Below are 13679 nucleotides of genomic sequence, written 5' to 3' on the forward strand. Positions count from 1 at the left end.
CTAGGGTAGGGGGCAGCATTCGGAATTTTGGATGAAAAGCATGCCCAAATTAAACGGCCTGCTACTCGGGCCCAGAATATATGATATGCATATAACTGGTAGATTTGGATAGAAAACTCTAAAGTTTCCAGAACTGTTAAAATATAGTCTGTGAGTAACAGAACTGATTTGGCAGGCGAAAACCTGAGAAAAATCCATTATGAAGTAGTTTTTAAAATTATTATTTTAGTTTTCTATTCAATGCCATTACAGTTTTCATTGACTTAGGACTGAAATTGCAGTTCCTATGCCTTCCACTAGATGTCAACAGTCTTTAGAAATTGTTTCAGACTTGGATTCTGATAAATGAGGGAGTAAGACCAGTCTGAATGAGTGGACGTGTCACAGAGCTTTTTCATGCGCAATCCTGAGAGAGTGCCTTTCTTGTTTACCTTTTATAATGACAACGTTATTGTCCGGTTGAAATATTATAGATAATTTAGGCTAACAAACAACCTGAGGATTAAATATAAACATTGTATGACATGTTTCTATGAACTTTACGGATACAATTTGGATTTTTTGTCTGGCCTGTTTTGACTGCGTTTGAGCCTGTGGATTACTGAAGAAAACGCGAACAAAAAGGAGGTTTTTGGATATAAAGAGACTTTATCGAAACAAAAGGAACATTTGTTTAGTAAATGAATGTATTCTGAGTGCAACAATATGAAGATCATCAAAGGTAAGTGATTCATTTAATCTCTATTTCTGAGTTGTGTAACTCTTCTGCTTGGCTGGTTACTGTTTGTAATGATTTGTCTGCTTGGCTATGTTCTCAAATAATGGTAAGGTATGCTTTCGCCGTAAAGCATTTTAAAAATCTGACACCGTGGTTGGATTCACAAGAAGTTAATCTTTAAACCTATGTAAAATATGTTTTGTTTTCTGAATTTTTATAATGAGTATTTCTGTATTTGAATTTGGCGCTCTGCAATCTCACTGGATGTTGGTCAGGTGGGACGCTAGCATACCCTAGAGAGGTTAAAGCTTTACAACAATGTTGCTACTAATCCATGCGATCCATAACCGGCGCGGTCCCAAACAAAAACAACCACGACCTAGAGCGGTCACACCGATGATTGAGTTAAATACTTTTTAATATACACACGCTGAAAACAAACAAAACTTCTGCAGCATAGCACACACAATCAAACTGTCGCTGCACCCAAGAGCTCCTCCCCAAAGAGCTGAACGAGCTGTCTTTATTTCCTCCTTCTTTACTGCTGATGTACTCTTAAAGTGGCAGCGCACGGTGAAGGCTCCGTGCAGGATTTCACCACAATATTACATACACTCAATTAGTATTTGATTGGCATTTCCTTTAAATTGTTTAACTTGGGTCAAACGTTTCAGGTAGCCTTCCACAAGCTTCCCACAATAAGTTGGGTGAATTTTGGCCCTTTCCTCCTGACAGAGCTGGTGTAACTGAGTCAGGTTTGTAGGCCTCCTTGCTCGCACACGCTTTTTCAGTTCTGCCCAAACATTTTCTATAGGATTGAGGTCAGGGCTTTGTGATGGCCACTCCAATACCTTGACTTTGTTATCCTTAAGCCATTTTGCTACAACTTTGGAAGTATGCTTAGGTTCATTGTCCATTTGGAAGACCCATTTGCGACCAAGCTTGAACTTCCTGACTGATGTCTTGAGATGTTGCTTCAATATATCCACGTAATTTTCCATCCTCATAATGCCATATATTTTGTGAAGTGAACCAGAACCTCCTGCAGCACAGCACCCCCACAACATGATGCTGCCACCCTGTAAATCACAGTTGGGATGGTGTTCTTCTGCTTGCAAGCCTCTCCCTTTATCCTCCAAACATAACAATGGTCATTATGGCCAAACAGTTCTATTTTCATATCATCAGACCAGATGATATTTCTCCAAAATGTACTACCTTTGTCCCCATGTGCAGTTGCAAACCGTAGTCTGGCTTTTATGGCGATTTTGGAGCAGGGGCTTTTGCCTTGCTCAGTGGCCTTTTAGGTTATGTCGATATAGAACTCGTTTTACTGTGGATATGGATACTTTTGTACCTGTTTTCTCCAGCATCTTCACTGAGTCCTTTGCTGTTGTTCTGGGATTTATTTGCACTTTTCGCACCAAAGTACATTCATCTCTAGGAGACAGAATGCGTCTCCTTCCTGAGCGGTATGACGGCTGCGTGGTTCCATGGTGTTTATACTTGCATACTATCGTTTGTACAGATGAACGTGGCACCTTCAGGCATTTGGAAATTGCTCCCAAGGATGAACAAGACTTGTGGAGGTCTACAATTGTTTTGTCTTGGCTGATCTGATTTGTTTTGATTTTCCCATGATGTCAAGCAAAGAGGCACTGACTTTTGAAGGTAGGATTTGAAATACATTCACAGGTACACCTCCAATTGACTCAAATGATGTCAATTAGCCTATCGGAAGCTTCTAAAGCCATGACATAATTTTCGGGGATTTTCCAGGCTGTTTAAAGGCACAGTCAACTAAGTGTATGTAAACTTCTGACCCTCTGGATTTGTGATATAATGAAATAATCTGTCTGTAAACAATTGTTGGAAACATGACTTGTGTCGTGTACAAAGTAGATGTCCTAACCGACTTGCCAAAACTATAGTTTTTTAACAAGAAATGTGTGGAGTGTTTGAAAAATTAGTTTTAATGACTCAAACCTAAGTGTATGTAAACTTTCGACATCAACTGTATGTAAGAATGCTATTCATTGACTACAGCTCAGCATTCAACACCATAGTACCCTCCAAGCTCATCATCAAGCTGGAGGCCCTGGGTCTCAACCCCGATCTGTGCAATTGGGTCCTGGACTTTCTGACGGGCCGCCTCCCAGAATGTGAAGGTAGGAAACAACATCTCCACTGGGCCCCCACTAGGGTGCGTGCTCAGCCCCCTCCTGTACTTGCTGTTCACCCACGATTGCGTGGCCATGCACGCCTCCAGCTAGAATATCAAGTTTGCAGATGGCACAACCAGTAGTATGCTTGATCACCAACAACGACGAGACAGCCTATAGGGAAGAGGTGAGGGCACTCGGAGTGTGGTGTCAGGAGAACAACCTCTCACTCAACATAAAAAAACAAAGGAGATCAAATCAAATCAAATTTATTTATATAGCCCTTCGTACATCAGCTGATATCTCAAAGTGCTGTACAGAAACCCAGCCTAAAACCCCAAACAGCAAGCAATGCAGGTGTAGAAGCACGATGATCATGGACTTCAGGAAACAACAGAGGGAGCACCCCCCTATCCACATCGACGGGACAGCAGTGGAGAAGGTGGAAAGTTCTTCGGCGTACACATGACAGGCAGGCATGATATGTAGACCTTCCACTGTAGAGTTTATGTCATCTTGTCATTGATGAGAAAGTCTCAGATGACAACCGAACTGACATCATATTCATGAAGTACCACCACATACGTTCAATTGTTCGGATTACCAGAATATAGTTAATTTTCCCCCACCTACTGATGTTCCCAGAATCTCTATGTTAACCAAGTAAAAAAAAAATGTAACCTCAGTAGAGTAGGGAGAGGAAAAAGAGGGGAAGAGGTATTTATGACTGTCATAAACCAACCCCCCAGGCCAACGTGATGACACTATCCAGAAGGCGAAGTCAGTACAGTTGCATCAAAGCTGGGACCGAGAGATTGAAGAATAGCTTCTATCTCAAGGCCATCAGACTGTTAAACAGCCATCACTAACACAGAGAGGCTGCTGCCTACATACAGACTGGAAATCATTGGCCGCTCTAACAAATGGATCACTAGTCACTTTATTGATGCCACTTTAATAATGATGTTTACATATCCTCCATTGCTCATCCCATATGTATATTCTGTATTTTACACCATCTATTGCATCTTGCCTATGCCGCTCGGTCATCGCTCATCCGTATACTTATTCCATCCCTTTACTTAGATTTGTGTGTATTAGGTATTTGTTGTGGAATTGTTAGATTACTTGTTGTTATTGCTGCACTGTCGGAACTACAGGACAAGCACTTAGTTACACTTGCAATAACATCTGCTAACCATGTGTATGTGACCAATACAATTTGATTTGAAGTACTTTATATTGAAGACAGAGCCCCTCAAATGTTAATCATATATTTACCTCTATTGATAAGGCAGGAGCTCTGCATACATTGGCTTCATCATGTTATGGGTATGCTTTTAATTGTTCAGGACTGGGGAGTTTTTCAGGATAAAAAAAGAAATTGAATGGAGCTAAGCACTGGCAAAATCCTAGAGGAAAACCTGGTTCTGTCTACTTTCCACTAGACATTGGGAGATGAATTCACCTTTCAGCAGGACAATAACCTAAAATACAAGACCAAATCTAAATAGGAGTTGCTTACCAACAAGCCAGTCAATGGCCCTGAATGGCCGAGTTACAGTTTTGACTTAAATCTGCTTGAAAATATATGACAAGACCTGAAAATTGTCATCTAGCAATGATTTTAGAGACCTACCCAGAAAGACTCACAGCTGTAATTGCTGCCACATATGCTTCTACAAAGACTCAGGGGTGTGAATACTTAAAATAGATATTAATGTATTTTATTTTCACTAACTTTGCAACAATTTCTAAAACATGTTTTCACTTAGTCTATATAGGTTACTGTGTGTAGACGGGTGCAAAAACAACATAATTTATCCATTTTGAATTCAAGCTGTAACATTTAGTAAGTCAAGGAATCAAAATACTTTCTGAAGGCACTGTAAGACGTCATCAGTAAAGATCATGTTTTTTGTCAACATGTTCCTTTTAGTAGTGTCGTGAAAATGCATGTATACTGAGAGAGATTTGGACAATTATTCAAACAAGTAATAATGAAGCTGGTCGACCGCACACTCAGAAGTTTGTGTTGCCGAGAGCTTAACCTTCCAGAGGAATCCTGTTTCTTATATAGCTGACACTAAAAATGCTTAGTCATGGCTGGTTCCACCCCCATGCAGATCGGGGGGCATCGTAAGCCACTTTCGGTTAATCTCCTGGTTATCTGCACCTGGTATTGTTTTAACCCCCAACACGGCCCAGGTGCCAGGATGATTAGGAACAGTGAGGGTTTTGTTCTATTCCTCCAGGCTATCTCTATCTCGGTTACACCCATCACACCTTGTCAACTGAATGCAGTCTTTAGGTTTTATTACCAAGTCAACTGTCAGCTCAAGCCCCAGAGGCCCAACTCTGTCCCATAGACACAGATGAGAGAGTACTCATCAAAGCTGTTCAATGCATTAACAGTATTATAACATAATCTTGTATTTGTTCTCTCACAGTAGCCTAACAATGTTATCTTATTTCAGGACCATGTGGAAAGATGCACGGTTTCACTTGAGTGATATAAAAAATATATATATTTCCATGTCAAAGGGATCAGATAAGATACATATCAGGGCTGGTATATTTTCTGCTCTTAAAATAAGTAATAAATCCTCACTGTTGGCCTGATCCATTTGTAATTAGACACAAAAGAACAGGATAAATGTAAAAACTGAGGGTTTAGCTCTGAAAGTCCATCAATAAAGTCCACTCAAGTCCAAACAATCTCCACTCACTTTGGCTCCTTGACAGTCATTCTGTACTTTTGTCTTGGTTTGGTCTTCAAACATTAGACTCCCGTCATCTTTACCCAAAGAATCGATAGCAGCTACACGGTTGCTCTGCAGTCCAGACACTTTGCACAGTCCCTCACATAATAAAGTGGGTTTACTCACAGCTGAAATAACCCACTGTTTGTACTTAAGGGAAGGACAATCAGAAAAATCTCCTTGCTCAGCAGCAGGCGATGGGGCTTGTCTGGCAGTAAAACTGTCTTGGGCTGGATTTAAGAAGGCTAAGTCTGGCTCTCAGACCTTGCTGGATGGCTGAGAATATTAACTATTGCAAATGAATATACAGTACACCCCCCACACACACACACACACACTCTCTCACACACACAGATAGATACAGTTGAAGTCAGAAGTTTCAATACACCTTAGGCAAATACATTTGAACACATTTTTTCACAATTCCTGAAATTTACTGTAATCCAAATGTACTGTGTACCGTGTACTGATCTTTAACACATCATTGTTAGTACAGTAATGTCAACACTGGGTATCAATCTGGTTATTAATTATTATCCCAATGGGTGTTCTTCTTTCCTGGAATATTGACTAAATATGTTAACCAGTGAGACTAATCAGCATCCTGCTGACCTTTACATTTACATGTGTTTTCCAAATTTTAGGCAATCCCATTACCTTTCAAAGTGGACTGTATTAACCAGTGTCAGTGATAACTGTGTGCGTGCCACGAGACCAGGTGATATGCTGGTGAGAACAGTTTAAAGTGACATATTTTGACATATAGTGCCCTCCTGTGTTCATCCCCCAAAAACGCAGACAAACTTCAGGTGTTGCAAGCCTAGTAGTGCTGAGCGATAAACCGAAACTTCTGTTATTTAAAATGTTTTAAACAACTAATTGACCAACTTCTGGTTCAATTATTTGAATTCCATTTTGTTCATTTTTTTCTGAGCTCAATGCACACATTTCTCTAGATATAAATCAGATCCAGCCTGAAATGTGATATGTAGTAGGGAGTTGTAGTTTCCAACAGGCCAATATTCTACATAGTTTAGTGTACACAACGTGGTAATTAACTACAATTACCATAATACAATTCCGCATCTACTGGTCCAGTGTGTTTCTTTTTAAGCCTGCTAAGGAAAAGGCAGAAGCATGCAAGATCATGAGGGGATATAGAGAGCAGAAATTGCTTCGGGAGGTATCTCTACCTGAAAATATATGATTTAAGTGATTAATAGCTGGTACTCGGCAGTCATAAAAGTATGCCTTAATTACTTTGAAGAACTACAAAATAGTGATTTTGTCACACAGCACAGGCAGCAGCTCTATGGAGATGAGTGATGACTTGGAATTAAATAATAGTCATCAAATAAAGCAAACGTAATATATACAACAACTGAAATATTTTATTAAAGTAAAGTAATGTGAATAAATTATTGTTAAGTGATAAGCAGCAATGGGCAGCCACTACCATCATGGAACTTGAATTAATTGTTTTATTCTGTGTTACAGCATTCAACCCAAATAATAGAAACTGAAATAAAAAAATATGATTATTTTTTAATAATCGAACCAACCTCAAAAATCACTTATCGCTGAGCACTAAATCCTGGTCAACTGTATGAAGAATAGTTTGTGTAGGAGAGTAGGTCGAGTTTAAATGAAACAAATGGTTGGAGAAGTGGTCTTTAGCTGAGGTGAGAGGTTTGACGTGCTGCTTTTTCGTGAAAGTCAATTCATCTTCCCGGGTGGAGTTGATAAACATGAGAGTCAAAAACCAAAGGTGCATGACAAATAATAAAGGCACACAATTCTTGATTTTTACAACCAGTACTTTCTTTTTTGGACATTAACTTTTTGATAGTAACCGGAAGGTGGAGACAAAGAGTAGATCTTTATTTAACGTGTGTAATACTGTGGAACAAAGCTATCTGATGTAAGACAATGATTTCTGTCAGGCAGCTGGAAGGAAAAGCAGAAGGCCACACCAGAAGCCATTACAGAACTTCACACCTTTCTACACAGAGATCATTGCACGCTTCTTCACAGCCTGCCTGTGATAAATATATCTAAAGGTGAGAGTGCCTCCACATCCTGTTGAATGTTGAAAAGCAAGTGAGGGAGCATTTGATCTATATGAAGAGGAAATTCATAATCACTCAACATAAACACAATATCAAACCTAAAACTCTTGAAATAACCTTAAAAGCGGAGTTTAGGATCATTCAGATCAGATCGGTTCGGATTCCTTCTGGCTCTGCAACAATGTTTTGAACATGTCCGTCCATATTCCATATCCCTTCATGTGAGGTGTTAAGAGTAGCTATGGATCCTGTTGTGATTATTTTCCGGTTTTTGACACAGTGTGGATGGCTTTGATCCACTCCTTCCTCTCCTCAGATGTAGCCGCTTGGAGAAAATAGTGTGTCTCGTCTGAAGTGATGATCTCAAAGAGATTCCCATCAACATCATACCTCTTGGCTGAGTCGAGAAAAGATGAAGAAGAAAAATGTTTTGAAGAACAAATTAAAAGAGAATTGCTGACAGGAAATGGCAATTACACTTCACAGGCCTAGTCACACTGAGCTAGAGTGGGACTTGGTTCAGTGTAACTCACCATCAGGAACAAACTCCACCGCTGTGATCACAGACCCTCGCAGGTGGATAGAGCCCAGAGGGTACTCATCACCCTACAGAGAGAGTGAGGGTGGGGAAGGGAGAGAAATAGGGATTGAGGGGAAATAAAGAGCAGATTAGCGAGAGACAAAGACAGGAAGGAGAAACATTATGGACATTGGACAAGAGCGAAGTAAAGATAGAGAAAGATGTTTTTCATGTTATGTTCTTGAAAAATAATATCGAAATTGAAACAAATTTTGGTTGAGGTTCCACTCTGTAATCCTGTACCTTGGTGGGGTCGTAATAGTGAATATAAGCAGGATCGTTCCGGAGGATGAATTTCCGCACCTTCCAGTTTTTCCTCCGATGTCCCTAGGGTGAAAAAAAGAGAGGATGACAGGCAGTCTGCTCTTCTGATTCTGATCACTATCAGTTGTGAAAACAGCACCGACCAGAGACATGGTGCTGTGGGGAAATTTCACTTCCTCCCTCATCGAAAGGCCCTATGTATAGACCGTCTACAGTCCTCTCACTTTCTACCAAGTCTGGGGACAGCCGATGAAGCACCTTTTTTTTCGAAGAGTGTATGCATGTTTCAATCTCTTGTGAAAGAGAGAACTTAGCTGTAATTCTGAAAATGAAAGTGATGCTTACTGACAATAATATTTTGTGATCCATTTAATTAACTTAAGTATGTAATACAGCATCATTCAGAACATCCCAACATATCTGATCCGGTAATAATCACATTAGTTCATCAACTAAATATTTAATATCAATTTACACAGTGTTGTCAGTCTAACCTGTTTGAGTAAGCAACCCTGTTTTACGATGTTACCCCTGAACTCGTCCTTCACAATCACGTCTTCATCACTGGAGTAGCCTTCACAGAAGAACCCACTGTCTGCCTGCAACACACCATACAATGTAAAGAAACATTAGGATACAGGATTATCTCATCTCATCGTCTCCTCTCATCCTCGCTTAGAATACATTATAGCTTTTACATATGTATGTTTATAACGACAGAAATGTTCAAACATCGCCTAGTCTGTGTGGTCTTCTAGCAATGACCACCATATCTTCAAATCTTCTAGCAAATATGGAAGAATATATAGACACTAACAGCTACATGACTAACAAAAACAATCAGTCCATTCACTCACAAAGTAGTAGAGGGCATTTGGCTCATCGAGGACGGTGGACACTGCCCCTCCCTCGACCCCCTGTTTGGACACGTCCCCTGCTGGCTGTAAGAATCCTTCGTTCAGGAGTCCTGTAGCTAACATCAGAGCCTCAGGCCTGTTCCTGGCCTTGTCCTTAGAGATCAGCCAGTCCACCACCGTACCACCTGCATGAAGAAGAGAATCAAAGCTGGTAGGATCTATCGCAATGTGACTCAGTGAGTGAGACTCAATGGCTCAATAAGGCTCCCTTTAGTCTGACCTGGATAAATACAAATTAAAAGGAAATCCACTGTCACCCAATTCCCTATATGTATTACTGCACCTGTGAAGCAGTGATTGTAGACTCTCTTCTCCTTTTCCAGCTTCTGCTCTTTGACCCCATTCTCCTGGTCTCTCATTAGAATACATAGCTCACTGAGAAAAGGCAGACAACAAAGCAGACAATACTTAGAAAGTTATCAAGTGAATGGTGGCTATAGTTCCAAAGACATGAATGTAGCTCCTGCAAGCGTATTGTGGCTCATAGGTGGTAAGTAAGACAAGTCAGAGGTCCTACCTGAGGTTGATGGTATCAGGGAGGCGAATGGACCTCCGTGTCGACTTCCTGGCAAACTTTACGCCCCCCTGCAGACAGGTGATGGCCCTCTTGATGTCCTTCACCCAGGACTCTCTCTCCTCCAGGTGGGTGGCCTGGAAGAAATGGTCCTGGTTCTTGCCCGTGCTGAGTTTAAAAACCAGCTTAAAGAAAAGGGCAATGTTATATTACATGTTTGATGTATGGGGGATGGGGGTGAATGTTTTTCATAGTACTTTAATTTTGTATGTTGCCAAAATTGTGAGGTCAGGTCAGGAACTAGACTGTTTGGAGCACTACAGTAATGATAGACACTTGTACTTGTATTTAGTAGTGTCCGTACCGCCCTCTTGCTGAAGTCCTGACAGGGGCTGGTCAGAACAGCTCCCTTCAATGGGATCATTCCTTTGGGGGCACTGTCTGCCTTTCTTTTGAAGAACTCCACACCATCATCAGACAACACCACCCACACCACCTTCCACGAATTCAACACTGTGCCCTGAACAATACAGAAAGAAATGTATATGTTGATACTCTCAATCAATCAGTCCCTAATACCACAGGTATTCTGTTACTACAGAACAAATACAATGCAGTTAGAAACACGTTAGAAAAGGTGACATTGTTATTAAACAGGTATAATAGAAACATCATGTGAAGTGTTACCAAATAGACTTTCTTCCAAATTGACTTGCCTGAATGCTGGGCATAAAATGTATTTCATTTACACAATGCATGTATCAAATATTGAGGGCTGGGACGAGGGAATACATAAAACAACACATATTAACCTCTGCATTTGAATGCAACTGCCTCTAGCAGTGTTTTGTTTTCAATCCCAACTTCCCCTACTCCATAAATGCAAATTAAGAATCTGCTGCACATGACTTTTTTTTTTCCATAAGAAATGCTGTTCAGCAGACAGATTTATGGGAAGTGAGTGAGTGAATGTTGCCTAATACATCCTCACAAAGAGGGATGTTACTTGAGAACAAATCTTAAGAAAGGTAATACACACCAAAAAATAACATATTCAATGATACAAATACTTAGTTTTATGTGAAATGATGTTGTTGCAGTTTCCCTTCCCTTTATTGATTGTTGTTGTTCACCATAGAGAGTTCACCACAGAGCTATCACAGGCACTACTTATAGTTCTAAGAATATGTTCCAATGATACTGAACAACTGATAAATATTGGAGCGCATAAGAATATAGCTCAGGCAAAAGTTTATGTGTGAAGAACAGTATAGTATGTGACATGACAACATCACGTTCTATTCATTTTTCTTTTGTAAGAATTACAAACAAAACAAAACATACAAATACAAATGACAACATAAAGAGCCTCACAAACATCCACAACATCACCTCTGCCCAGACCCACACGCTCACATCCCAATCTCCAGCGCCCGCATTACTCTCTGCCACATGGCCTCAAACTGCTCCATTTTGTTTTTCTCTGTCGCCCAAACACTTTCAACATTTAGATAATAAAGCATTTGTGTTCATGATGAAGGATTGGTTGATTTCCAATTTTTAAGTTTACGGTTTTCTAGATAATTGATGAGAAAAGTATCATCCAAACCATCGGGTATGTCACTGCTCTCATATGCCATGTCATTTAAATATGCAGACAGACAGATTAAAAGTACATTTACATTTTAATAAAGACAACTTTCTAACTCCGCCCATAACATTCCCAGAAGGTATGGATTATTGAGTCATTGTTCGTTTTACACTTAAGACATGACTCTGGCGTTGTGCTGTAGAATTTGTGAATGTTGTCTCTTGTGTAATATATTCTATACATTTGTTGATACTGGATTAAGCATATATTTTAGTTAACTGTCATTTTGTTAGTTATGTTCCAACATTCCCTCCATCTTGTGCCAATATCAGTTATTTTTAAGTCTTGGTTCCAATAGATATTTATTTTTCTAAGAGACTGTCAGTTGAATAAGCTCTCTGCAAGGTTTTGTATATCTCACCTATCATATGAGTATCATTTTCTGACTCAAATACGATTCCCTCAAGATTTCTCTGATGTCCAAAAGATTTCGAATCGAAATTACTTGATGTAAAACTTTGAAGTTGCATGTATTTAAAAATATCTACATTGGTCAGTCCAAAATTGCATTTGAATTTTGTCATGGAAATACGTGCATTTCCTGTTACCAAGACATTTACGGTTTCTATGCCTTTAGTCTTTCATGTGGACCAATTTATCGGTGAATTCTGAAAAGGTATCCAAGGATTGTTCGTTATTGTAATGTTTTTGGTTCTTGTAGAATACATTTAATTTTCTTCCATATTGTTATAGTGTTCTTAACTATGAAGTTGTTCATGTTGAAAAGATTATGGGGATGAGCATGCGTATCTTCAGTATGTACCCCTTGTTCCTTCACCCTGGGTGGCGAGTAGATACAATTCAAAGTCTGAAAGGTTGAAAAGCACCCTCAGACTTAGGAAGATGTAAAACCTTCCATGAGCTTTATTTCACCCATATAAAGTCTGTTATGACCAAGTATACTTTTCTAAAGAATATATTCGGTGGGGTCATTGGTATTGACGAGAATTATATAAAACCTTTGTAAGCTATGCAATTCTGAAGAGGTGTATTCTACCTGTAAGATGTATGGGAAGATTATTCCATCATCTTCTATTCAATAGATAAAATTAGATTTGGATTAATCCAGTGAGATTATGGGTTATCCGTCGTCATCTGACCACAGACTGAGAGACTGTCTGTTTTGACGAGACCCATCATCTGTGTTAGTCATTTGTCAGGCCATGAGAAATAAAAAGTTATTTTCAGATAATGAGGTTTGTGGGTGAAACAGTTTTGTTGATATCTGCTCTCAGTCTCTAAATGTCTAAATTGAGCAAAGCGAACAAGTCTCAAGGCCAAATGGAAATAGTCCTAAAACTACTATACTAACCTTCAGTTTAATTTAAAGCACTTGACTGACAGCTCAAGTTGGACATGTAACTGGTCAAACATATTGCCAGCTGTCTTGATGTTGCTAAATCTTGTCAAAGTCTCCATGGAAGGATCTTGCCCCTAACCCTCTCAAATGTGAGATAATCTATCGCATAGTAGCTAAACTGTCAACAGCACATTTACAATATTAAAGTCTGGCCCAAGTTAAACACAAAGACACACACTAATCAGTGTTATTTGACAGGAAGATATTTTCCTTTATCCCCCTTACCTTTTTGACCAGATATCCCTCTTTGATCTGTTTTGGCTCCATGACCTCTAGCTGCTGGTGTCTGTGTCTGAGTAACTGATGCAGACACAAGAGGAACACTCAACCCCCTCACATATGACCTACAGTGTTGTGTGCTGATAGAGATAGTGGAAGTTGAATTGGGCGTGTCACAATGCTAGCAGCTTGCTTGGCTTCCTCTTCCTGCTCAGTGGTAGTAAAATAAGGATGGCCACAATTGCTCATTGTCTTGATCAAAGAGAGAATGCCTGTGTAAGTGTTTGATATCAAACCTTAGTTGTCAGTCATTTGCATTTCAGTGTCAAGCATGCATATCACTAGACCAAAAAACTATAGTTTCCAGAATGTGGGCACAGGCTGACTTTTTTTTAGGTCTAGGCAAGGTTCCTCATGATGACGCAAGTCAACGACTTGCACAAACCCCACAAACCCCATGACC

The 13679-nt window shown here is 39.8% G+C and overlaps 1 protein-coding gene across 1 annotated transcript; it reads right to left on the bottom strand.

Moving 5' to 3' along the window:
• Positions 1 to 7013: 7013 nt before the first annotated feature.
• On the bottom strand, positions 7014 to 13371 carry plek (pleckstrin). Its single transcript, XM_024424882.2, has 9 exons — positions 13223 to 13371; positions 10351 to 10506; positions 9990 to 10171; positions 9756 to 9847; positions 9413 to 9597; positions 9050 to 9154; positions 8535 to 8618; positions 8245 to 8317; positions 7014 to 8108 (listed from the first exon to the last, which is right to left on the bottom strand). Exons 1-9 carry the CDS (start codon positions 13262 to 13264, stop codon positions 7969 to 7971), a joined length of 1059 nt encoding a protein of 352 aa, XP_024280650.1. The 5' UTR covers positions 13265 to 13371; the 3' UTR covers positions 7014 to 7968.
• Between the last annotated feature and the right edge of the window lie 308 nt (positions 13372 to 13679).

This window comes from Oncorhynchus tshawytscha, linkage group LG06, assembly GCF_018296145.1.
Source record: "Oncorhynchus tshawytscha isolate Ot180627B linkage group LG06, Otsh_v2.0, whole genome shotgun sequence".
Classification (NCBI taxonomy): domain Eukaryota; kingdom Metazoa; phylum Chordata; class Actinopteri; order Salmoniformes; family Salmonidae; genus Oncorhynchus; species Oncorhynchus tshawytscha.

Excerpts from the sequence above, each read along its gene's own strand:
- plek (XM_024424882.2), bottom strand. The coding sequence starts at position 13,264 with ATGGAGCCAAAACAGATCAAAGAGGGATATCTGGTCAAAAAG. Across the intron at positions 9,598-9,755 it reads CTACAATCACTGCTTCACAG|GTGGTACGGTGGTGGACTGG; the intron begins GTGCAGTAATAC and ends TTCTTCATGCAG. Across the intron at positions 8,318-8,534 it reads ACTATTACGACCCCACCAAG|GGTGATGAGTACCCTCTGGG; the intron begins GTACAGGATTAC and ends CTCTCTCTGTAG.